At 36.0% G+C, this 26,389-nt stretch overlaps 1 protein-coding gene across 1 annotated transcript in view; it reads left to right on the top strand.

Annotated features, from left to right (window-relative positions):
- The window catches only part of itga11b (integrin, alpha 11b), a 44,726-nt gene that overhangs the window by 12,275 nt on the left and 6,062 nt on the right, over positions 1-26,389 (top strand). Inside the window, exons 3-25 of the mRNA XM_059535872.1 lie at positions 2,452-2,561; positions 4,996-5,087; positions 5,173-5,287; positions 5,374-5,501; positions 5,753-5,901; positions 7,242-7,386; positions 7,521-7,683; positions 7,795-7,865; positions 11,393-11,537; positions 12,079-12,227; positions 15,325-15,468; positions 15,791-15,994; positions 16,126-16,256; positions 18,916-19,082; positions 19,890-20,029; positions 21,421-21,531; positions 21,604-21,689; positions 22,129-22,327; positions 23,901-23,999; positions 24,559-24,635; positions 24,812-24,895; positions 25,752-25,842; positions 25,981-26,094. Coding sequence (XP_059391855.1) covers positions 2,452-2,561; positions 4,996-5,087; positions 5,173-5,287; positions 5,374-5,501; positions 5,753-5,901; positions 7,242-7,386; positions 7,521-7,683; positions 7,795-7,865; positions 11,393-11,537; positions 12,079-12,227; positions 15,325-15,468; positions 15,791-15,994; positions 16,126-16,256; positions 18,916-19,082; positions 19,890-20,029; positions 21,421-21,531; positions 21,604-21,689; positions 22,129-22,327; positions 23,901-23,999; positions 24,559-24,635; positions 24,812-24,895; positions 25,752-25,842; positions 25,981-26,094 — 2,914 coding nt within the window. The remainder of the gene's footprint in view (positions 1-2,451; positions 2,562-4,995; positions 5,088-5,172; positions 5,288-5,373; positions 5,502-5,752; positions 5,902-7,241; positions 7,387-7,520; positions 7,684-7,794; positions 7,866-11,392; positions 11,538-12,078; positions 12,228-15,324; positions 15,469-15,790; positions 15,995-16,125; positions 16,257-18,915; positions 19,083-19,889; positions 20,030-21,420; positions 21,532-21,603; positions 21,690-22,128; positions 22,328-23,900; positions 24,000-24,558; positions 24,636-24,811; positions 24,896-25,751; positions 25,843-25,980; positions 26,095-26,389) is intronic.

The raw sequence follows: 26,389 nt of genomic DNA, 5'->3' as shown, positions 1-26,389 counted from the left end.
AGTCAATATCCAGGATATTACAACTAATACTAATCTGATTGTACTGTTTAGACTGAAATGCATTTTTAAAATTCCAGTTTTAATCAGATTTCAGACCACATACAAATACTGTTTGGATTGGGTTTGTAAGAACTATGGATTTCGCACAGTTTTTGCGGTTCAGACAACAAAGAACTAAACGGATTTGAGTGGGACATGGGAAAATTCACTTAAAATTAATTGAACATGCCATTAGCTTTCATTTGCATATGCTGTCTGCATTATAATTATGCATATCAGGCAGTGTTGCAAAACACAGCCAACTGCAACTTGCTGTTTTAACAGAAAAATATATAATATATAAACAACTCATTTATACCAAAAATACTGTGCGATTCCCAGTAAATGCAATGCCACTTGCTCTGGATAAAATACATACATCTGAATGCAAACAGTGCAAACTTTTGTGGACAAAGTGCATACTATAATGAGACTAATTTGCATTGCACGTTCATGTGTTTGTGCTAGAAAAAAGAGAATGACTTCCTTTAAGTGCATATGCCGCAATGTACAGTAGATATAGCATACCTGGAAAAGTTGAACTGGAAGTGACTACTGAAATACTGTCCTCAAAACTACTGCAACTGTTTAGTGAGTTTATCAGTCAACTCTTGATTGTGTTTGAACCTATGGCTTTCAGTTATCATTTGATTGTATGAGTCTTTATAGAGTAATAGTCATTGTAAAAAGAAGCAAATGAGAGAGGCAGATGAACACAAAATTCAGTGCATTGAAAGTTGAGTGAATACAACCCTTTGCACTGTTTCTCAACCATTTTGCAATCATATAGTTTGCTGCTAACCCAAAATATAAAAGCATACAGGTTGGGGATTGATATGAAAATTAGTAAACAAAAACTAAACTATTAATTTAAGAGTATGCTGAGACACTTTAGGTTGTTTAGGACTGTTTGAATGGTCTGTCATCCTTTAAGATGTTGAGCTCCAATTTATTCTGAAAGCACTGGCATGTTGTGTTAGCATCGGATGGCTTGGAAAAACGACTGGGTTTAACTTGACATTCCTCAAATAACTTTGCCTCAGGATAGACTAAACCTTCACTACGGGTGCCAAAGAGTAGCAGTGCATTCCAGTAATGACTGATGTTCAGAAAGTGGTGCATTGTGGGAACTAAGAGTGCTAAACAAATGCAATCCAACATGTGACTTAAAGCAAAAACAAATCCTACTATGGTATGCTAAAAAAAAAAAAAAAAAAAAACTGGGAATTTTCACTCAGGATTTGCTAATACATTTCCCAAACAATTACAAAGAAATGGCAAGAAACACACTAAAATAATTTTGAACTGTGAAAAAAAAAATGGCACATTCGTTTTCCATGGGATACAGCAAATTAATAAGCCTGATAAACGACTAGCATAAGATGTTTGCTGGACTTAGTTGGTTTCTCAGCCTGGTGAAGCCGGTTCTCAGCTGGTTTCGTGTCCAAAACTTATCTAAAACCAACAAACTAGAGCATATTGACAAACTGAAAACACTCCAGTGGTCAGTTAAAACCAGCAAACCTTAGACGGATTGATGCTGTTTTATCAATCAAGTTTGCAAATTGACTGATGTCAATGTTTTGGTGCTACAAAACACATGGTTGTAGATAAAACCATCAAATACTCAAGATCATATTAACTAATGAAAAACACACTGGTGGCTAGATAAAACCAACAAGCCACCTTTACACCAGCACAAGGTAGTTTGCTGGTTCTAGTTGTTATGGATTAAGTGCACAAAACCTCTATAAAATCATCTAACTACACCATTCTGACTACTGAAAACCATTTTGTTGGCCAGTTAAGACCAACAAATCACCTTAGACTAGTTCATGCTGTTTTTTTACCAATATTGACAATATGACAGGAGCACAAATTGACATTTCTGTGATTCCAAACACACGGCTGTAGGTCGCAGTGGCGGTGGAGGAATGTAAACATTGCCATGAATGGATTTCACAGGCCAAACTCTGGGATGCGGTTTGTTGCCGCATCTCTAAACGTCTTGATCTCAATGTGAACAGCATTACCATGGTACTGGCTCCGTCTCAGATGTACCTCAGAAGCTGGAAAAATCTGCTTAGCAGTTCCCTGCTGCTGGTCTCGTGTGGCGTTTTCCTCCTATCAGGGAGTGAATGATTCGACTGGGGCTCTGGAACGCAGCTGGAATGTTGAACTTATGATCCCGATTGTGTTTCTCATGAAATGGCTGTTAGGAGTCATCTGCTACTGTTCACCAATTTATCTCCAATGTTTTTTTTAAATATAAACAACAATTAAAGCAGTAATAGTGCATAAGAAAAAACAAATATGCCAAACTCTATTTTTTTATTACATCCAATTATGAATCATCAACCCTGATTAAATATGCATGCTGTATATTTGAGGATGGATATTCTTGTATTTCAGGCTCCTGGTCGGAGCTCCCTTTGAGAGCAGTGGTGAACACCAGACAGGTGACGTCTACAGATGTCCTCTAGACGGCAAACCCACCATAAACTGCACGCGACTGCATTTAGGTATCATATCACATCTGACACCTCAAAATTAACTCTTTCCTTGCCAGCATAAAAAAAAATTTGCCAGCCAAACTTTCTTGGCCCCCAGAATATTTTTTTTTTACGAATATCTGAACATGCAATACTATATGTCAAAACAAAGAACAGAGCCTCTGCTTTCAAACAATTTTATTCTAGCTTCATGCATTGTTTATTTATATATATATATATATATATATATATATAAATACTTAAATACTTAAATACTTAAGTTTCATTAGAAAAACAAACATTTTGTACAAAAAGCAAAGACGATAAAATTTTGTCAAAGAGTACTGTCCATCTGGTTCTACAGATGGAGTAGATAATTTCCATCAACATCCCTAATTCTTCACCATCCTAAACCACTTCCTGGATCAACATTTCATTCGGTAATTTTAGTCGGTTTTCATTTATATGCTATTTAAAGGGGTCATTTTTTTTATCTACTAAAATCTTTACCTCTTTCTCAAATCGAGTCGATCTCAGATGCCTGTCTGTGTGACATCACAAAACAGGCCCCTCCCATGATAGTTTGATTGACAGTACTGTTTCAGCACAGACTGGACTGGCGTCTCACCTTAGCTCCGCCCCCTGGGTGACTGTCATCAGTCCACCATTGTTTCACCGCCGGATCAGATGTAGAAAAAATGTCTTCTTAACTATTGAAGTTTTCTGTTGTTGGATGTGATAATGAACATAGCAATCGTCAGCGGGGTCAGCAGAGCTCATTAACATTTAAAGGAAAATGCAACAAAATGCTACAAAATGGCTTGCTCTTAAAATAGCTGTTTATTTTTTTTTACAATACCATTGAAAAATTTTAAACAAACTATGTTAAAGACTTTTCATTAAGACTCTAAAGAATCATATCAGCTTGTGGAAAATGGGCATCCGATGACCCCTTTAAAGGGCACCTATTATGCCCCTTTTTTTACAAGATTTAATATTGGTATTTGGGTGTCCCCAGAATGTGTCTGTGAGGTTTCAGCTCAAAATACCCCACAGATAATTTATTCTAACATCTTGAAAATGTCATTTTTGAGGCATGTCTAAAAAAAGAGCTTTTTTTTGCGTGTATCACTTTAAATCTAAATGAGCTGCATATTCCTGCCCCGTCTCCAGAAGAGGTGTCGCATACTTTCTCTGCTTTGCATACTGTACCTACTGCAATAAACAGCAGGTAAACGCAACATAACAGAGAAACTATAGCAATGCAGGGCTGTCAATCAGCCGCAGTGGCCCCGCCCTATGCAATGTGATGTCATATTGCTTAGAGCATCAAAACAACAGGCCTAGTGAGACGGATTTGGTTTGAAAATAAGGAATGGGTGGATTTTTATCATTGTTGGGTGGTTGGGTACACACACTGCCAATTATTGTATAATAGGTGCACTTCAATGTTTGATGATCAGATTATATATATCCATCTGCTTACATGCATTTACTTGCCTCTGCTTCTTCTTCCCTGTGTTTTGATCCAGAGATTCAGTACTTTTTCAGAAGATGTGTAATATTACCTCCTATCAGTGAAAACATGGAAAGCTGAAAAATTTAGACTTAAAGGGGTCATCGGATGCCAATTTTCCACAAGTTGATATGACTCTTTAGGGTCGTAATGAAAAGTCTATAACATAGTTTGGTTAAAATTTCTCAATGGTAGCGTAAAACAACACCATTTTTACCCTGTCAAAATACGCTCTGCAGACAGCAACCCATTTTAGTGCATGTTTCTTTAAAAGCTAATGAGCTCTGCTGACCCCGCCCCTCTCTTCCATGGAGTGACAAGCAGTTCTGTTTACTTTAGCCACTAACTTGCACATTATTAGGAAAGGCAATTTGCAAAGATTCATAAAAGAACCTTATACTCACTTCTTCTGCAGGTGAAGCTAGAAAACAAATGATTCGTGCAAACATAAATTCATCCCCTTCAAAAACAAATGTATTCCTGTGTCTTCAGTGACTTCAGTGATGTAGAGAGTAAATGACGACTGCTGTGTTCATTATTACATCCAAAAATAAAACACTTCAATCGCTTAGGAGTCATTCTTGTCTACATCTGCTCTGGTGGTGAAACAATGACAGACTGTTCACAGCTCACTCAGGGCGGAGCTAAAGTAAAACACTAGTGTCAATCAACAATCGTGGGAGGGGCCAGGGTCTGTGTGACATCACACAGCCAAGAATCTGAGAACGGCTTGATTTGACAAAGAGGATATATTTTACAGGGATTAAATAAAAACCACTGAGTGGATTTCACATTATCATTATATTGTGGATGTGTGCAAACACTGCCAACACACATTTCAGTTCAAACAACACGTAAAAGTGAATTTTGCATCCAGTGACACATTTTTGCTTAAAACATTTTGTAATTTTTCTCTCAATTTTCTCTTACCGTTTGGCTGTTTTTAAGAAAAGGTATCCCTGAACAACGTGTTTGAGCGCAAAGAGAAAATGAGGTTGGGAATGACTCTCGCCTCCAACCCAAAAGACAACAGCTTTGTGGTAATATGCTAAAAATTCATAATTTTTTAACAAAGTGCGGGAGTAAAATGGCTCCAGAATGTGTTTCATGCTGACTGTGTTTTAGGCGTGTGGGCCGCTGTGGTCGTACGAGTGTGGAAGCTCCTACTACAGCACAGGCATCTGTTCAAGAGTCAACAGCAGCTTCCACTTCACACACAGCATCGCTCCAGCCTTCCAGAGTAAAGCCGAACTCTTCACTGATCAATAATCTTCTCATTATGCATCGCAGATCACATGCATATTGACAGCAGCCGTTTCTCCACAGGATGCGAGACCTACATGGACATAGTGATTGTGTTAGATGGATCCAACTCCATCTACCCCTGGTATGAGGTTCAAGATTTCCTGATTAATGTTCTGCAGAAGTTTTACGTCGGTCCAGGACAGATCCAGGTGCGTCTGAATTACGACCTGGAAAATCAGTTTTGGACTGTTCTGACTTTGATTTATGCACCGTTTGGATTGTACAATAACAGCACTTCCCACTGTACTCCTAAAGCTCAGGAACTCATCAAACAGTGCAAACTAACTAAAGCTATTGTATTTTTTGGTTTGATGCATGACAGTTACTGAGTTGAACAACAGAATTTGATAAGAATATGAAATGTAAAAGCATATAGAAGGTGTTGTGTGCTGTTGTCCAGGTTGGGGTGGTCCAGTACGGCGAGAGAGTGGTGAACGAGTTTCGGCTGGATGATTTCCGTACGGTTGAGGAGGTTGTAGCGGCAGCTAAGAATATCGACCAGCGAGGCGGCGAGGAAACACGCACGGCTCTCGCAATCAGTGCGGCTCGGTACAGTGGCGTGTTTGTGTTTGTCTGCTATTCACTAACTTACAGTTAATGTGCATCATTATTTACAATGGAATATATGGAAGCTTATTTACACCATGGAATGAAAATGTAAGTATTTAAAAAAGAGATCACTGCGACTTTATCGCATAATTGTTTTCCACCGGAATTGCAAGTTCACATCTCACGATTGCAAGATATAAACTCTCAACTGTGAATTTACATCTAGACTCAACCTCAGTTTACAGTACATTTCACTTTTTTTGCCACAGAATGAAAAAATGTAAAAAGTAATGGTACTTGTGACTTTACATCACACAATTCTGTTTTTCTTCAAAAATATTTAGACATCTGACCCAAGCACATTCTGATAACTCTACACTGCAAGATGTAAACTCTTAATTCTGAGAATTGTGAGACATAAACTCACAACTGTAAGAAGAAAGTCATAACTGAGAGATAAAACATCACAGTTGCCTTTTTTTATATGTTTATTCTGGCAGTAATAAGTTGTCACGAAATCAAGATTGATTTTTGTGATTTTTGCAATTGCGTAAATCACACTAAAATGTGGAGTAATTTTGGATAAACTCATAAGAGACACAAATCATGTTAAAAAGACAATTTCATTTAAAAATTGAATCTTGTTGTATGCATGAATTTAATTATCAAAACTCAACTGGAGTTTAACCGATGTGTGATGCTCAGTGCTGGTTAATGTAATCTGGGTTACATAATCAGACTCAAAAAATTAGATGTGATTATATTAGATTTTAAAATTGCACATTTTTGTTAGTTCTTATTGCCAACCTTTTTTTTTTTTTTGTCAGCTGAACCTCTTTCACCTAATAACTTGATGCCCCTCTGAGATTTAAAATAATTAGCTCATAATTCAGTAAAACATTTGCATGTTCAAGGTTCTCTGATGCATGGTTAATTGTCACGTGACATTCAGGTTAACAAATAAAATCTAGAATCTTTTTAGAGACAGTTATGTTACATTGTTACATTTTTATGATTTAATTATTTATTCGCTTTTCGTGAAACTCGCAAACACCAGTTTTGGAAACCGTTTAATGCACTTTGTGTTTTTACTAACAATGACTGAAATATAGTTTATTTTTTGTGTTTTTATATCAGTGCAGTACAAGATTATCCTATTTAAATCAATGTGAAAAATGAGATGGGTCAAAAGTAATCTAAAAGTAGTTTGATTATATTACCTAAAATACATAATGGTTTACTCAGCTACTTCAAATTTGTCGTGTCATTTTGATATCAGTAATAGATTACAATTTGTAAGTAACCTACCCAGCACGTCTCTGTATATGTATTTATAACAGAACACAAGCATTCAAACACGGAGGTCGCCCAGACGCCAAAAAAGTCATGATTGTCATCACTGATGGAGAATCACACGACAGTCCAAACCTACGGAAAGTAGTGGAGGAAAGCGAGAAGGATAATATCACCTTGTATGGTATTGCGGTGAGTTAATGCTCTTTCCAGTAGAATCCTCCAGATGTGTTCTTCAGGTTTACTCTTCGTGTGACTCAGATACTTGAGTTGTGTTCACAGGTTGAACAGGTGAGCATAGTTCAGATATTACAATTCCGTTCCAGGTTCTCGGCTATTATAATCGGCGAGGCATCAATCCTGAAGCTTTTCTGAGGGAAATCAAGTTCATCGCCACCGATCCTGAGGAGCACTTCTTCAGCGTCACTGATGAGTCTGCCCTCAAGGATATCGTCGATGCTCTGGGAGAGAAGATCTTCAGCTTGGAGGGTAGAGCTCAATGAAAACATGTTAAACATAATCAGAATCTCATATTTAAACCTTATCACACACACAAACACACACAGTCTAGTTTTCTTAGTATTTTTTTCTTATATGCAGGCACCAGCCAGAACGGTACGGCTTTTGGTCTGCAGATGTCTCAAGCTGGATTCTCCTCACACATCGTAGAGGTGAGTGCGTCTTCATCCGTTCCAAACAGAAGAAATATAAATATTGACAACAGCGCTAATGTGCGTGGAATTATATTACGTCCTCAGCGAGGTGCACGAAATGGTGTTATTTTGCTCTTTGCAATCTGTGACTGAGTTTGACGCTCTTCCATTAGCCTGGAGCAGAAACTACAGAATAAGTTTTAAAAAAATGGAATAATTCATTTACCGCTCAGTGCCCATGGGAAAACAAACCTGAGACACGTCATTTTAGGGCCTGACAGAAGCATCAAACACCACTCTTTCAATTAAAATAGAAACATGCTGTGAGCGGCGTGAAAACAGTTGACTGTAGACCTTCTTCTAAAGGGAAGACTATTTTTCACTCTTTCCCTCTCAGTTTGAGTAATCCCATGCAGGAGAGGGGTTTGAAGGTCTGGGGCTCCTTTTGTGTTAGATGAAGGACAACTTACCCAAAGAAAAATAAAGATTTTTTTCATAACCTTCACTGTTGGATTCCAGGAACCGTTTTTGACAGTGGCAATTCGAGATGGGAGATAACGTCTTGGAAAGTTTATTTTTTTGTATTTTTTTCATTCTTGACTTCTCTCAGGGAATGAGGTCCAGGGAGCACATATGGTTTTGTTGAATTAGGCTCCTTGAGCGAGGAATCCTCACACAAACACTCTCACACACGTGCCCTTGTGTTTTATGTGCAAACTTGTACATGTGACTGTGTTTGTAAAGGCCTCATTTGCTTGTGGCTGCAAATGTTTTTAAAGGAATTACTTTTCGAGAGTTGAGAGTTCGGCGTCTATCAAGACTGCAGTAAATAAAACCTAATCAGATGGAAATAAAACGTTTGGAAGTTGGTTTATTAGCTTGGGCCACTGACATGGACATGGCATACTAGATTTCACTGCTTTTTTTTTTTATAAAGAGCTACCAGGCCTTGAAAACTCTGTTCCAAAACCTTGCTGTCAAATGGTGAAATGGATGAAACTGAATAGAATCAAAAACGAAAATGAAATAAATTCTCAAAATGGATCACTCAAAAGGCCTAGTGTGTCATGCAAATAACAATTACAATTGATTCCAATAGAGTTTGACATTAGCACACAACTTGGTTCTTCAGCAAGCATTGAAATCCAAAGAAAACACAAATATTCAGTTAATTTAGAGTTAACATTTACCTCACATTGTCTGCATCTCTGAGCCTGCAATGCATTCTGGGATTCTGCCACAAAGCATTGCAACTCAAGATTTTTGATCAAAGAACAATCTTCCGAGGCAGCATAATTGTGCTACATTTATATTCATTTTTAATTTATATTTGCTACTCCCAAATTGGTTTCAGAAATTATTAGTTAATGCTTACATGAATCCATGTTCGTGTTCATGTTAATGACAATAAAACATAGTCACTACATTAATTATCCTCTTTATGCGCCTGCAAAATATTAAAGAGCAAAGACAGAATGCATAGCCACAATAACATTAGATTTTAAATGGTAAAATGTTACCTAACTACATTTAACTATTGAAACCATTGCCAATTTGTAAAGACATGAATAGTTTTTGCTAGAAATTCAAAATTATGCTATTTCTGACTTTGCATCATTGCACCATTTCCAAATGGTTGCTAGGTGTTCTGGGTGGTTGCTAGTGTTTTCCTCAATAATCCACACAATTTGAGGCATTATTTATTTATTTTATTTAGCAAAAAGTTGCATACTGAAGTTTAATACTCTGGCTTAAGGGTTTGTTCAGGGGTTTGCAAGCACTGCTAATAAAAAGCGAATGGAACAACACACAGAGTGTGTTGGAGAGAGTTTATTGTGCAAATGTGCCATGGACCTCTGTCAAAGTGTCCACGTCGACATTGCATGAGGAAATCTGGCAGTGAACGCATGCAGCAAGTTTTAGATCTTCAGTCAGACTCACAGATGACTGCTGCTCTCACTCGCAGAGACTTTTCTGTCCGCTTAATCACAAAGGATGGTCCAGATCCCTGACATGACCACCATTTGTATGGGAGATATCTCTCCTGTGCATTAAACTGCAAATTGCCTGAGTCTTCCTCTTGGAGAATATGATTTGTGTAGTATATTATTAGTGCAGTTTGCTAAGCCAATTGTCACTAAGAAGCTGTTCAGTTTATAGTCCAAACAGCAGGAGCAAAGTGGCAATTTCAAGCCAGAGTTTCCTTCGAGAATATCTAATACATTTTTAGAATAGTTTTTTTTTCTTTGGTTAATATTACTTTCTAAGACTTTCATGGTTTCCTACATGCTTGGACACTGAAACAACCATTGTATATGGCAACTTTAAAAAAAAAAAATGTTCAAAACCTGGCTGATATAAAATTTATATTTGAAGTATGATGCATTTTTGGAGAATTTAAATATTTAATGACTAAAAAACTGTGGAAAAAAATCTACGTAAACGGGAAAATGTGACTTGGGCAAGGAAGCAACCAAATAGCAACACACTAAAAACTACTTCAAGCAGTCGCCGAAAACACTTGAGTAATGGTATAGAAACAATGTTAAAACTTTGTCAGAACACAAGAATTGCTATTGTTACAAAAAAAAATCAGTAAATAAAGAAATAAATAAAGCTGAAATAAAATAAAATGTAATTATCAGAAAGAAATGTTGCATTGGCCACAAACTGAAATTCCTAAACCTAAAATGTAAATAAAAACAAATGTAAGCTAAATAGAAATATTTAAAAAACTAATTAAATAGACAAATAACCTTCAAATTATTTCAAAACCTTTAAATTAAAAAGAAAATTGAAAATATAAAAATTAAAGCTAGTTTAATATATGAATTAATACTGTAATAAAGTTAAAGCTAAAAAACTATTAAAACAAAATTAATCAAATTGACATAGCACTTAAAATTACTACAAATTAAAAGAAAACTGGAAACATTAAAAGCTAATTTAAAATATAAATAAATGCTATTATATTACATAAATTATACTAAAATAACACAATGCAACAGCGTAGAAACCAACACTTTAGCAACTGCTTGCAATTCCTTTAACTTCTTGCAGCTTTCTAGCATTGTGGCGTTGGAGTTGTGCTTGGGTCATTCATTTAGTTGATTAGTACTGAACATTCAGTCTGACTGGGAATCAGAACTGGAGTAGGACTGCAGTATGACCAAGCGTATTTGAGTGTAGTGGTGGTATTGGTTGGGAATGGGCAATTTCTCTATGGATTTGAATCCTAAAGTCCCAGATGTTAATGCAGTGCAGAGTTTTGGCAGGAGCTCTAGGATCGGTGCCGGAGAGGTTTGGCACATCTCTCTGTTTGCATTCTCTATACCGCTGAAGTCACTGCCAGGCCATTAGTCATAATCATCCCATAACACTCACTGAGTTCTCACTGAAGGTAACGAACCCAGATCTCTGATTCAACACTCTTGTCTTTCTCTCTTTCACTTATGACTGCACATGCATTTCCCTTTCATAAAAGTGCAGTGGTTTATGTTAAAAGTAAATGTAAATAACTGAAGATGCAAACCATTTTCTTAAAGGATGGTATTCTGGTTGGTGCCGTTGGTGCATATGACTGGAACGGAGCTGTTCTGAAAGAGACCCGTCATGGTAAAGTCATCCCACCCAAGTCCTCGTACATGAAAGAGTTCCCAGAGGAACTGAAGAACCATGGAGCATATCTGGGTAAGAAACGTTTTTGGTCAGTACCAAATGCGGATCTGATTCCATGACTGACAAAAAAAGAATGTATACTCACCCTCAAGTTCAAAAACGACTGGCTTTCTTCTGTAGAACATAAAAGAAATGGTTAAGAATGTTCACTCTATTCATTACCAGTTTAATTTATGCATGCACATAGTAAAACTCACCAAATTAAGATTGGATGTCGATGACACTAAACGGCATCGGTTTTTGCATGCATTGCAATCAAAAATGACCTGCCAAGTTTGAAAGAAAGGAATCATAAGGTATGGAAAAAAAACATGTTTAAGTGAATTTCAATCTGTTCCCCATGCAAGCTATCAAAGGTCTTACATTTGTAGCATGGACTAATTTTAAGACATTTAAGGCTACTTAAATAATCAGCACCAAACTAGGAAGAAAATACATATGAGTTTTCATTTTATTAATGCTTTTTTTGAATTGTGTATTTTCTCTAAGCCAGTTGGCAATGTTTATCATATTTACTGTGTGTATAATGTGTAAAATTGACACTTGTTTGTAGGGTACATGGTGTCATCAGTCGTCTCGGCTCAACACGGTCAGCTGTATGTCGCTGGAGCTCCTCGATTTAACCACACAGGGAAAGTTGTCATCTTTACACTGACCAACAGCGGCAACCTTACCATACTGTACTCACTGTACGGACAGCAGGTAAAGCCAAGAACACACTACACTTGCATACTTGAAAGGGTACTTACAGACACTAGGGTAAATTGGCAACAGCAAAAAAAGTGATTTTCCTCCTCAGTAATTTAGTCATTGTCAAGTGCAAAAATCTAAAATATTGACATATAATGACATGAATAAAAATAAAGAGAGAGAGAGTGCAAATAAAGTGTCAACTTCAATGTTTCTAATAACTTCTGTATATATAAAATTTCACAATGTATTAATCTTACTGCTATAATACTACATTCTAAATTTATACTTAATTGTATTATATTTTAAATGATCCTTAAATAGAGTCTTTTAATGTCATCTAATGATTCTTGTTGTAAGATTTTTTGGCATACAGACCATGCTTAGATATTTATAGATTTAAATTTTCGCATTTCATATACCATTTAATGCCATGACAATTTAAGACTTTAAGACATTTAAGACTTTCTACACCTATGCCTTGGCAATGACCCACAGAAAACCATGAAATTGCAAAAATGAAAAAGCCCATGTGTCAGTGAAAAAACAGCCTTATTATAATGTTCTTCTCCATCTTTTGATAAATTACCCCTGCCATTATCAGAACAAAACGTCCACAATCTTTTAAACAACATTGCATTCACGTCCTGCTTTCCCTAGTCAATTAATCCATGGAAATAGTGCCGTCTTGTCAATAATCTAAAATAGAGCTAATCTGCATGAAATAGTGCATGTAAAAGTACTGCAGCTGTTTACTGAGTTTAGTAGTGTGCACTTGGCCTAAATGGTGAATATTTATCCTGACTGCTTCCTTAATCCATCTGTCTGCATTTTTCCATCATACCTCCTCTCTCTCAAACGGTGGCGTGTTTGATTGGAGAGGCACATCAGTAGATTAATGCAGACCATGTGTGCGGACAGGAGACAGCGTGTGAAGGTCTAGACTCAGTCACCCGCTCCAGATGGGCAGGCGTCTCTGTAGCCCATGTGCATCTCATCTGCATGTGTGTGTGTATGCATGCCCTGCAGTGAATGCACACATTAAACGCTTACTGTTTCAAATGCTGCCAGTCGCCGACCACAACATTCATTTAGCCATCAACCTGTTATGCACCAGACCATGTGTATGAGCCCTCAGGAAAGCACTTAGACGGGAATGTGATAAAGTTTGTCTCCTGTTTTCTTGTGTTTGTAAAACGGGCAGGAACTTTCAGGGTTGAAATGCAAGTTCAGAAGAACCTGCCGCACATCATATCTTCCATCTATTCAGGCTATAGTTTAAAACTAGAATGTTGTAATGTTTATTTTCCATCTGACAGTAAAATGCATGGTCTTCATATACCCTAGTGAAAAATAGATATACTTAAATGTATTTCAAATAAATTTATTACAGGCTTAGTATACTATTTCATATTTATGTGCATAATAAAATGCCCTGCAATTGGATCTGTGTGTCATCAGCATAGCAATGGTAAGAGAAGCCATGTGCCTGTATGATGAGACGCAGTGATGTAGTGCATATGGAGAAGAGGAGAGGTCCAAGAACTGATCCTTGAGGAACACCAGTGACCAGTTGTCACAATAAGGGTCAAAAATAATCAAAGACTTCAGTTTTCCTGTCCAAACTTATCTTGAGTAACCAAAGGGCCATTTGGCATTCCTGAAGGCACAGAGGTGATGATATCGATCAAGGCCTGTAGGCCAACATGTGTATACATCTGGGTGTGCTAATGGTCACACCTTTTGACCAGTGGCTGAAGCTGTAATCTGCTGATTGGTCAGTTTGAATGTCTCACATTTTGTTTTTAGCCACATAGTCAAGGAAGCGATAAAAAAAAGTTTGTAACCTATTGCAATACAATATAGTCACTCAATAGCAACGCCCTCCCACATATTTTGCAATTCTAACTGTGCTTTTTTCTGTTGTTGGTGTAAGTGGCAGTGGGGGTTAATTTACTAGAAATGTATAGTTTTATACCATCATGCTAATAATGTTTATTTGGTCATTCGCCTTTCCTACAGCCTGAACAACTGTAGGGTAACCACCCTTACAATAAGAGTTTATTTTCAAAAACAGATAACTCTGTTTTGTTTTTGTTTTTTATTGTGTAATCATGTTCTTAATGCATTTACATATTTTTTAGTTATTTTTTAACCTAATCAATTTAGAGTTATCTGTTTTTATAACTCCATATACAAGCCAGAAACTAAGCCTTTTTTTGCACAGGCTTATCTAAAGGGTAAACGGTCCCACCTAGTGATCAACTGTAAAAAATAACAAATGTTACCTCTTCCCAACAGGGAAAACCACCAACAATCAAGAATCTCACACACACACAAACACTATAATTTGCTGTTATACTCCATATAACTCCATATACAAGCCAGAAACTAAGCCTTTTTTTGCACAGGCCTATCTAAAGGGTTAATGGTCCCACCTAGTGATCAACTGTAAAAATAACTAATTTTACCTCTTCCCAAAAGGGAAAACCACAAACAATCAAGAATGCATGATTATATGGTGTCATGGCTTTGCAATCAAAAAATGTCGTTATATTGGAAGTCAATGGGGCAAAAACAGCCACCAACAACAAATTAGGGAGAAAAAATTTAAATCTGATGCTGCACAAAAACTAACAATGCATCAAAGCCCATCTTGTTACTAATCTTTGACATGCCCAAGACTGTAATAAAAGGTAAAAAAAATATCCAGTCCACAATCACTTTTTAAATTGAAAATATGTAATTTTGTGTGTTTTTCCCCCAAATCAGTGACATCATTTATGAACTTGGTAATTAAAGAGTTAAAATCTTGGATTTTTTTTAAACATTTGGTAGTTTTGATCAGGACTGAGGTTGATTAATAGATTTATGCAAAAAAATTTGAAAAAAATATTTATCTGATTTAATTAGTTTAATTTAGTGGATATATCCCAGATAACAAAATTCCCTCCCAAACTACCCCATTTAGGATTCTCACTCCAAGTTGAATTCAAAAGTTGGCAGTCCTGTTAATACAATTTAAAAACTACCCAAAACAGATACCTAGACTATGTCCAAACGTATGTGCATGTCAAATGCTCACAGACCGATTTTTGGTGAATTGTAGATCGGATCGTATTATGGAAGTGAGCTGGCACCCATCGATCTGGATGATGATGGATTGACGGATCTTTTACTTGTTGGAGCTCCCATGTACTTCTACAAAGGGTGGGAGAAAGGCAGAGTTTACATCTACACCATCAGCTCACAGGTGACAGCATCCTAAACACAACAGCATCATGCTTTCTTAAAGAGTACTTGTTTACAGAAAGACACTGTGTAATTAAGTGTTTTCATTATAAACTGCTTGTTTACGCAAATCTTGCTGAATTCTATATATTTTTATTGTGTAGACTGCATTACTGATTATAATGGATCAACTGAGTATTTTAACAAACATATGAACCTCACACAAACGTCTGAGATAGTTTGGATGCCTTGTGGTCAACAACATTGTTGCATGCTTAAGGTTAGTATACTAGTATTTGCTTCTAAATATTTTCTTGTCTTTCTTTCTCTGTTTTTTTGCACAGGGCTTTTTTATACCAGATGGGACTCTTGGACCATCAGAAAAGACCCATGATTCTCGGTTTGGCGCAGCCTTGTCCACTCTTCCGGACTTGAATGGCGACGGCTTCAGTGAGCTGGTAGTTGGTGCACCACTGGAGGACAATCACAAGGGAGCCATCTATCTCTTCTACGGCCAACAAAACAGCATCCAACCCAAATACAAACAGGTACGACTCAACTGGGAGTAACTGATATTTAATAAACATGATTAAACGGCATTAGTCAAGCCAAAATACAGAATATAACAACAGGTATGACCTTTTGAACTTTATTTTTTGATTCTTGTCACTCATCTCAGAGAATAGCCGCACGTGACATCTCTCCAGGTCTGCGTTATTTTGGCCGCAGTGTGCATGGGATGATGGATGTGAATGGAGATGAGCTCATAGATCTGTCTGTGGGCGCTTTAGGTGCCGCAGTTCTGCTTTGGTGAGTTAAAAGTTTGTGTACAGGTTAAGTTAATAGTCATACTTACGAACCGATAGCTTAACCCAGCACCCGTTTCCAGAGCTGTGTCTTATGGGGTTATTATAGCTAACTAAAACTAAAATCATAATATCTATATATATATATATATATATATATATATATATATATATATATATATATATATATATATATAGCTAGTTGCCAAAGCTACTAAATTACTTAAAGGAACACTCCGACTTTTTGGGACTTTAGCTTATTCACAGTATCCCCCAGAGTTAGATAAGTCCATACATACCTTTTTCGTTTCTGTGCGTTCTGTAAGTGTTATTTGACGCACCCACCGCTAGCCTAGCTTAGCACAAAGACTGGATGTAAATGGATAATGGTAGCATAGTAATCCCAATAAGTGACAAAATAATGCAAACATTTTCCTATTTACATGTTGTGATCTGTATAGTCACAGCGTGTACAAATAACAAGGCTATATGAGACAGAGACAATTTTTAATCGTATAAATACTGGGAACTATATTCTCACTAGTCGTAGGAGCACAGCTAACGTTACTTGGGCGGAGTGGCTACTTGGGCGGAGTGATTAGCGCAGCACCCGAGACGCCCTGTTGATGGTTCCGTAAACAAAACAAACGTGACTAACTAGCTAGATGTGACTCGTGATCATGGCTGACTTTGAAGAATTTTCAGACTCAGAGGAATTTTACTGTGTATCAAACCAAGATCCAGAACCATTTAGTTTTGAGCCAGAATACACAGACGAGGAGTTTCAAACTTTGGAAGCTGTAAGACAAGATGCCGAACATGGCACTGTTACAGTATGGCTAATATTAGTCATCTCAAAACATAACGGAACACTTACCGCAGCAACAGGTGATCCAATTTGTCCTGTCTTTATTATCGATGGGATGGCTGTATCCTTTAGCACATGTTTCATGGTCCGTGTGGCAACTTGCATTTTTTCAAAATAGTCGTCTACTGTACAGTAAAATGTTCAGAGCAAAACGAAATACTTTGTGATGGTGTTTACAGGTGTGTTTGGATCTATACCCAGAACAAGTAGCCATCGATTCATCAGATCAGCGTTTTTGGTTGGAATTCTATGAAACATCATAGTAATACCTGGTCTCCCCTGTTTATTGTCACAGCTCTTTACAATACAGCAAACACCCATGATTTTAAACTATAAATTTACTATCTAGTAATTGCTGACTCTATTACTCCAACTCTGAGCGAACTCTCTTCTCCTCACCACGGCGCGTCTCGGGTGCTGCGCTAATCACTCCGCCCAAGTAGCCACTCCGCCCAAGTAATGTTAGCTGTGCTCCTACGCCTAGTGAGAATATAGTTCCCAGTATTTATACGATTAAAAATGCTCTCTGTCTCATATAGCCTTGTTATTTGTACACGCTGTGACTATACAGATCACAACATGTAAATAGGAAAATGTTTGCATTATTTTGTCACTTATTGGGATTATTATGCTACCAGTATCCATTTACATCCAGTCTTTGTGCTAGGCTAGGCTAGCGGTGGGTGCATCAAATAACACTTACAGAACGCACAGAAATGAAAAAGGTATGGATGGACTTATCTAACTCTGGGGGATACTGTGAATAAGCTAAAGTCCCAAAAAGTCGGAGTGTTCCTTTAAACTTTAACTAAAATCAAAACAAAAAACAAAAAATTAAAAAATACAACTAAATCATTAATGGAATTCATAATTAATATAATAATAATATTCATATTCATAGTGTTCCTGTAGCTCAATTGGTAGAGCATAGCGCAAGGTTGGGGGTTCGATTCTCCGGGAACACATGCTAGGTAAAAATTGATAGCCTGAATGCACTGTAAGTCGCTTTGGATAAAAGCGCCTGCTAAATGCATAGATTTAATTTAATTTTTAATTTAAATTTTTAATCTCAAAGATACTAAAATAACACTGGCGGCTTGAAATAAAATCACCTGTGAAAATAAAAATACTGTACAAAGCATTATTATAATACACTATAATTCCACAAACATTCAAATGCACAGTAAATAGACGTGAATGTATTAAGCAGCATTATTTTTGTACCATTGGTATATTAATTCTAGGTTTTATTGATATTTTGAATTAGATTATATATATATATATATATATATATATATATATATATATATATATATATATATATATATATATATATATATATATATATATATATATAATTATTTTTATTATTATTTATTTTTATTTTTTCATTTTCAAGTTTTAGTAATTTAGTAAAGGTATGTCTATATAGATTTATTTAATTGTTATTTCAGTCATTATTTTATTACATCAAGTTAAATAAATGAAAATGAGAAATGTCAGTATGGCAACTAGCTGAAATAAATTTGTTTCTCATAGACAGCAGTAAGATTAAATGGAGATAAACAAACAAAAATAAAAGTCTCTTGCTTCCAAAAAAGACCATTGTAATCTCAGCATGAACCCGATTATCAAAAGATCAACAGCTCTATATTTTTAATTTGTGTTAACATTGTTTCATCTCTATTAGCTTGTATTTCTCATTTGGGATTTTAGGAGAAATAAAAACAATACATAATTGATATCTCCTGAATTCTCCTGAGGCAGTATTATAACTTCATGTGTTTTCAAACAGGTCTCGCAGTGTCGTCCGCGTGGGGATCAGCATTCATTTTGAGCCTTCAAAAATCAATGTTTTTAATAAAGACTGCATCCGAGGAGGTCGAGAGGTGTCGTGTATGTTGGCCACCGTTTGCCTGGACATCACGCAGCGGACACCGATCACAGATCCAAAAACAGTCGGTATGTAACTGGACTCTAACTGGACCAATCAGATGGCTGAATGATAAATGCACACTCGTTGTATTTTCCAGGGTCCTGTGTCTGTGAGTAATGTCTTTCAGATGTTTGCTCGAAAGGTCACTCTTTAAATATATCAGAACAGTTTTTCCTAATGCATAAAGCCTCCAGCCAAAGAGAAAACACTTTAATCCCTGCATTTAGAGCGAGAGGAGTCCTTGGAAACCATCATAAAACTGTGTCAGGCATCCCCTACATTTCCCATCTGGAACTTATCAGATCAGGACAGAACATAAATGTGTCTGAGAGTCACAAACAGACAGATAGCATTCACCTTTTTATCAAATGCTGGCTATAGTTTCTGCAAAAATTTAAAGTCTGTCATTTATTGTTCGGTTTTCTTCAGAAGGACACAAAAGGAGATGCTTAGCAGAGTCGTTTAAAAATATCCAAATCTGAATACCCAAAAGTGGCCTAAAATGGCTTAAATTTGGATTTGTTTTCTACATTCCCAACAAAATAAAGGTGCTTCACAATGTATTTTGTCTAAATGGTTCCATAAAGAACCTTTAACATCTGAAGAACCAAAGGTAGGAAAGAGAAAGTTCTTTAAAGAACCTTTGACTGAACGGTTCTTTGTGGAAGAAAAATGGCTCTTCAGCACTGCTGTGAAAAAAAAAACAGCTTTGGAAGCTTTATTTTTAAGAATGTAAGGTGCATTACTCTTGTAAAGTAACTTTATATTTGGAAACGGGTGCATGAACAGAGATGTTGCTATTGTTGACATTGAGATGATGTTTTTCTGTTCAGCGCTGAGGTACAGCTTTGGTTTCGAGGAGAATGGCTATTTCCCCAGAGCCGTGTTGGACAGCACTGAAGAGCCACAGCCCCGAGACGTCACCCTGCGGACGGACTCAGATTACTGCCAGAAAGTGTATTTCCATGTTCATGTGAGCCACTTTCTGCACAAGTATTCACACTGCAGTCACTTTTATCCATTTCAGCTCTTTATTAATGAATCTACTAGAAATGGGTTGTTAATGTAACTGATGATATTCAGAGAGTTAAACGACTTGGCACAAGCTGATTGGCTCATGCCGCATATGCAGCCAATGAGCTTACTGCTTTGCATTTATAGCATTCACTTGAGATTCATACAGTGCGTTTCTCTGAAACCCTCCACCTTCCCCAGCTCCACCTGTATTGATCTGCTATGGGTTTTTATATGCTGTTTGTGCAGCAGCAGTATATCTTAAATACTCATGGCACCTTATCGCCATTTGCATTGGCAGTAGCAAGCTACTGTGCTTGCTTTTTTATTTAAATTTTTAATGTTTGTAAGAAATTCGTTTTTCAGCAAGGATGCATTAAAGTCCCCATGAAATCAAAATGTACAATATTGATTTTGTTAGTGCACATTGTTAGTCTTAAAGTGAACAATTAATCCGCGCAAGTTAATCCTCTGAAAAAAATGGTTTGTCTTGGTAATCTTTGAACAAATTCTGATCATTTGCTTCCGCTTCCTGCGCTGATGATATCAGTTTGACGGCTTTGGCAGATTTTACTTAACCACGCCCCTTCAACTGTTAGTATGCTATGAGTGAAAGATTAGAGGAGGAGCTGAAAAATTAAACCCCGCCCTCTACTTAATATTCTGTTTCAGTTGAAAGTATGTCATCATACTGAAAAAAAGTCAGCAGCGACTTCTGCTTCACATGGACTTTAAATTTAGAAGTGCCAGTAAAGACATTGATAATGTTACAAAAGATTTATATTTTAAATAAAATGTTGTTGTTGTTGAACAACTGCAATTAACCAATCAGATTCAAATATTCCAGAGGACTATGTAATAATATGCAATAAAAAACTCTCTATTTAGAAATGTCCACTCCTGTCATATCTGGTTCACATTTACATCTAAAATTTCACAGTTTCTACCCCACTAGTAGTTATTTAATATTTGATAATAACATGTGTTAATATTTATAAATAACAGTTCGTTTTCAGGAATAGTAATGCTTGTGCAATATGCAAAAAATGTAAATACTCCATATTTTTGTCTTATTTTACAGCAAAAATATCCAATATTCTTAAATCAAGTGACATTTTTTACTTCCTTAAAATATTGAGTCTTAAAAAAAAGAAATTAAAATATTAAGTGCATTTACTGTATGCACAAAACAAGAAAAATATCTCCCAATGTGGTTTTAAAAGTAGATATTTTGGCATTATTTAGATATTTTATTAAATATCTTGATTTAGGAATATTTAGATATTTGTACTGGAAAACAAAAATCATCTTTGCAGTGTTAATATGGTATCTTACTGTCTGTTTACACAGGAAGTGACAGATTACACACGACCCCTGATCTTCAGTGTTAACGTAGGCCTGCAGAACGCAGATGAAGGGTCAGTGCTGGACGACAGCTGGCCCACCAGTCTGCAGTCAGAGGTCAGACACACACACACAGACTGATAACACTTTTGTCTTGCATCCTTCCAAATGACATTTCTCTCTCTCCAGCTACCATTCTGGAACGGTTGTGATAATGACGATCAGTGCGTTCCCAACCTCGTCCTGCAGAGCAGCTCTGACCTATTAGATCTCAGGTATGTCCTCAAACGCACATCATAGCTGTTTCTCACACACTGAAACACCACAGTCCTTAAGCAGGGTTTCACCAGGTATTAAAAAGTCATAATCCATAAATGAAGTCTCTAGAAACATCTCAAATTGGGTATAAAGTCTTAAATTCATACACTGCGAAATGGATTTTCTTACTTGTTTTCTAGTATAACTGTCTAAATATATTTGAATCAAGATGCATTTACTTGAAAATTTGTCAATGTATCATGATTTAAGAATATCTTGTATCTGTAATGGAAAACAAGACAGAAAATCTATATATTAGTGTTACTAATATTGTCTAGTCTCTATGCATTTACATTTTGAGAACATGTTGTGTTCCCCTCAATTTATTCCTTAAAAAGGTCTTAAACAAGTTCCTCGATGAACCTTCAGAAACCCTGTTATGTGTGTGTCTTTCAGGCAGTTCTGCGGGCGACTCGAGCGCTCCTCGTGGCCGCCGTGTGTCCATCTGAGGACGAGTGGTGAGCGTCTGGTGGAGGCCAGCCGGAGGAAAGTTCTGGTGGAGGCGCGTTTAGAGAACCGCGGAGAAAACGCCTACGGCACGATGCTGCACATCACACATTCTCCAAACCTCCAGCTCTCCAGTCTGGTGCTGAAGGTCTGTTTTCTGATCTGAGTCTCAGCCCAGGCCTAAACTGTATTTAAGAGGGTTTAGGGCATTAAAGAAGGAATTCAGACGTGAGATGGAAGGGGCTGCTGATAAAGAGGTCAAGAGTGAAAGGGAAACTATGAACTTCCTCAGTGACTTCATAGACAGCATCCTAATCTCACTGGAACCTGATTAGTGACTGAGCAACACATAAGTGACCCTGGACCACAAATCCTTAAGTCTCAAGTTGCTTATGTATATTTTTTGCAATAGCCAAAAATAAATAAATAAATAAAATAAAAAAACCTTGTATGGGTCAAAATTATCGATTTTTCTTTTATCCCAAAAATCATTAGGATATTACGTAAAGATCATGTTCCATGAAGATATTTTGTAAATTTGTAAGTAAATATCTAAAAACTTTTTGATTAGTAATATGCATTGCTAAGAATTCATTTGGACAACTTTAAAGATGATTTTCTCAATATTTAGATTGTTTTGCTCCCTCAGATTCCAGATTTTCAAATAGTTGTATCTTAGACAAATATTGTCTGATCCTAACAAACCTTACACCAATGGAAATATTATTTATTCAGCTTTCATATGATGCAGAAATCTCAATTTCTGAAAACTGACCCATATGCTTTGTGGTCCAGTTTCACACATATGCCACACAAACAGCCTTAAGAGACATGTTAAAATGATTTTAAAATAGTCAAATCAAGCGATAAAATAAGATAAAACAGCTAAGAATTAAGGTGTAAACACATCATGTTCTTATTTTAATGTTTGCTTGACAACTGCTATTTTTATTAAAGAACAGTCTGAATCTGTAAGGAACATTTTAATGCAATTTATCAATTTGAAATTTAATTTAATTCATTATAAAGACTATAAATAATCTCTGTAATCACAACTGACTAAAAAAGTAATATAAATTCACCGGTATTTAAAAAAATGTAAATTGGTAAGATAAAAATCAAGATGTAAACTGAAATCAGGTTTCTTGTTTTAAGTTGTTCTCATTATAACAGACATTTTTATTTAATTTCCAGGGTTCCCATGGTCTTGAACAACCTGGATATATGGGAGACTTTTAAATCAAATTTTCATGAAAAAGTCATACAAATATTTAATATAAATTTTTTTAGATAAATATATTGATTCAAATGTTAAACAAATACTGCTATAAAATACTGTATTTTATTGAGAAGAAATTATATTAATGATAAATAAATGGAAAATAAAATAAAAAATAAACTCCGTAATCACAAACGAATAGGAGCTCATAACACAAAACGATCGATGCATGTTTAATATTTGACTATTCAAATCATTTAAATTCCTAAACATTGAAGGGTTATTGTCTTCATCAGACAGATTCATGAACCAAACTGTAAACCGAGTTCATGTGGACTGTAGTTCACTGGTGCAAATAAAACTTCTGAAGTCAGTACATTGACTAAATCACTTTTTGTCCATTCAGTGATTTACTCCATAATGTCTTGGAACGATCTTTATTTGTGGGCTTTTCTCCGCAGAAATGCATTGGTCTGAAATTGACAATGTGTTTGTTTTTCAGGCACCTGCAGACATTGCAATTGAGTGTCCAAACTCTGATGAAATGAGTCTCTACCGAACCTGCAACATCAGCGCGCCCTTCATGAGGTCTTTTGCTCAGGTGAACCTCTAACAACTGACTCGTCTGAATATTACTGATCACTCAAACACTGCTGGCACGGTTTAGTGAAGGTGTCCGTTGACACTGATTCAATAACAATATGCATATGGCATGATATTTCTAAGATACATGCCCAAAAACATGGTATTTTATTTCCATTGTAGCCTTTCCAAAGACATGTATTGGTTAATTTGGGCAATTTTTATTTTGTGAAGATGTGGTCTAAAAAATGCTGCTGCCTGATTTCTTGGAAAAATACTTTTCGTCAATCTTTGACAAAACAGAAGCCCGGGGTTGTTAAAAAGATGTTTGTTATCCTCCTGACATCGACTGAAGCCATAGAACGGAAAAACTGCCTAAAAAACTGTCCATGCCTATCCGAACGGGCTGTTTTCCACACAGTGAAGGCCTGACAAAAAAAAAAGCAGCACTTGCATTAATCACAGTATCGGCGATTAGACGACAGTGAAAACATTAACAACTAGAAGAAGTCCGTCCTTTATTTGTGTTTACGTCCTTCTCCGTTGTCTTTCGTTCACATTTCGTTTGATTGATCCAGGTGTATTTTCGACTGGAGTTTGAGTTCAGCAGATCTGTCTTCTTGAACTACGTCCAGATCACTCTGAGGGTCTCCAGGTGAGGTCGTGACCTTTGAACCCATGAGAATCTCGTCTGAGGATATATATATTTTTTGTTCATGTATAAAACGAATGTAGATTAAATTATTATTGATTTTTAAAAAAAATAGTGTTAGATTAAGAAAGCTATAGATTTTTTTAAATATTTAGATTAATCCTTCTGTTTCGTTGCAGTGAAGGTGAAGAAATGTCTCCAGAAGACAACATCAATGACATATATCATAATCTGAAATATGAGGCTGATATTCTGTTCACAAGGTAACACAGTAGTGTGTATCTCACAGAAAAAATGTCCAAAAGTCAAGTGTATATTATATTATATTATATTATATTATATTATATTATATTATATTATATTATATTATATTATATTATATTATATTATATTATATTATATTATATTATATTATATTATATTATATTATATTATATTATATTATTTATTTCATTGCAATGTAAAAAATATAAATATGTTTACCTGTGTTATTAGTTAACTACAATTAAAAGCATAAAAATATTTGTTACTTGAAATAAAATGAATATATATATATATATATCCATTTTTATAAATAAAAAAAACATTTTAGAAATGTTATTTCAGTTTGTGTGTGTGTGTGTGTGTGTGTGTGTGTGTGTATGTATATATATATATATATATATATAAATGCACAAAAATTACTTTAACTGAAATACATTTTAAAAAAATGTTTTTTTTTTTATTATTAAATTGGAAACAGAAGAAAAATGTAAAAATATTAATTATTAATAAAAACTGAATAATAAATCTGAATAGTCCAAAGTGAGACAATATGAGGATAAAAACTGCATAATTTTTTCCTCTGATTTTTGAGGTGAAATATGTCACCTTTCACCTTTATTTATATAGCGCTTTAAACAAAATACATTGCGTCAAAGCAACTGAACAACATTCATTAGGAAAACCGTGTCAATAATGTAAAATGATAGTTAAAGGCAGTTCATCATTGGATTCAGTGATGTCATCTCTGTTCAGTTAAATGTATATGTCATAGACGTGTTCTTGACAGGTTTCGTGAGATTCAAGCTAAAGGATTATTTCATATTGAGTCATTCACACTGTGAGTCTTTCTTTCAGAGATTCCAGCCCGTCCCGTTTTGAGATCAAACCTGAGCTTGTCCAGAGCGCCCCCGTTGGGACAGGACCGCCCTTCAATCTCTCTTATCAGGTGGGCTCCTCACATCCAAACCAGCTTTGAGATAATATTCTCCAGAATGAATCAGAGCACATGCGCTGGGCACCTGAACAAAATAAATATTTTATTTGGACTTCCAAGATGTTTCTCCTAAAGCTATCTGTTTTGCAGATCCAAAACCTCGGCATGTTTCCCGTATCTGAGCTTCTCTTCACATTAAACGTCTTCGCTGTGACCAGAAATGCAAACGCTCTCCTGCGCCTCTCAGACTTGGATATTACTCAGGTGCATTTTTTGCATTAATTATGCTCATTATAAAATTTCAGCCTCAAACTGTGACCTTGTTTCGAAACAGTTCATCTAAAACTGAGCGTTGTGTCATGGCTGTTGTAAACGAATGCTTTCACTGCTTCCAGAGTTTGTTATTTTGCCTGATTCATAATGCAAGCCATCTGTTTGGTCAGTTTATTTGAGCTGACACAGCTTGAATTCAATCAGTCATTGTTTTAGTGAGTGCTACTCTTGTGTAAATCCTCATCGGTTTGGTTATCAAGAATGACTTGTGGCGTGTGTTTCAGGG

The sequence above is a fragment of the Carassius carassius genome, chromosome 43 (genome assembly GCF_963082965.1).
Source record: "Carassius carassius chromosome 43, fCarCar2.1, whole genome shotgun sequence".
Classification (NCBI taxonomy): domain Eukaryota; kingdom Metazoa; phylum Chordata; class Actinopteri; order Cypriniformes; family Cyprinidae; genus Carassius; species Carassius carassius.
The sequence above is the reverse complement of the archived record's forward strand: the minus strand, read 5'-3'. Positions and strand labels throughout refer to the sequence as shown.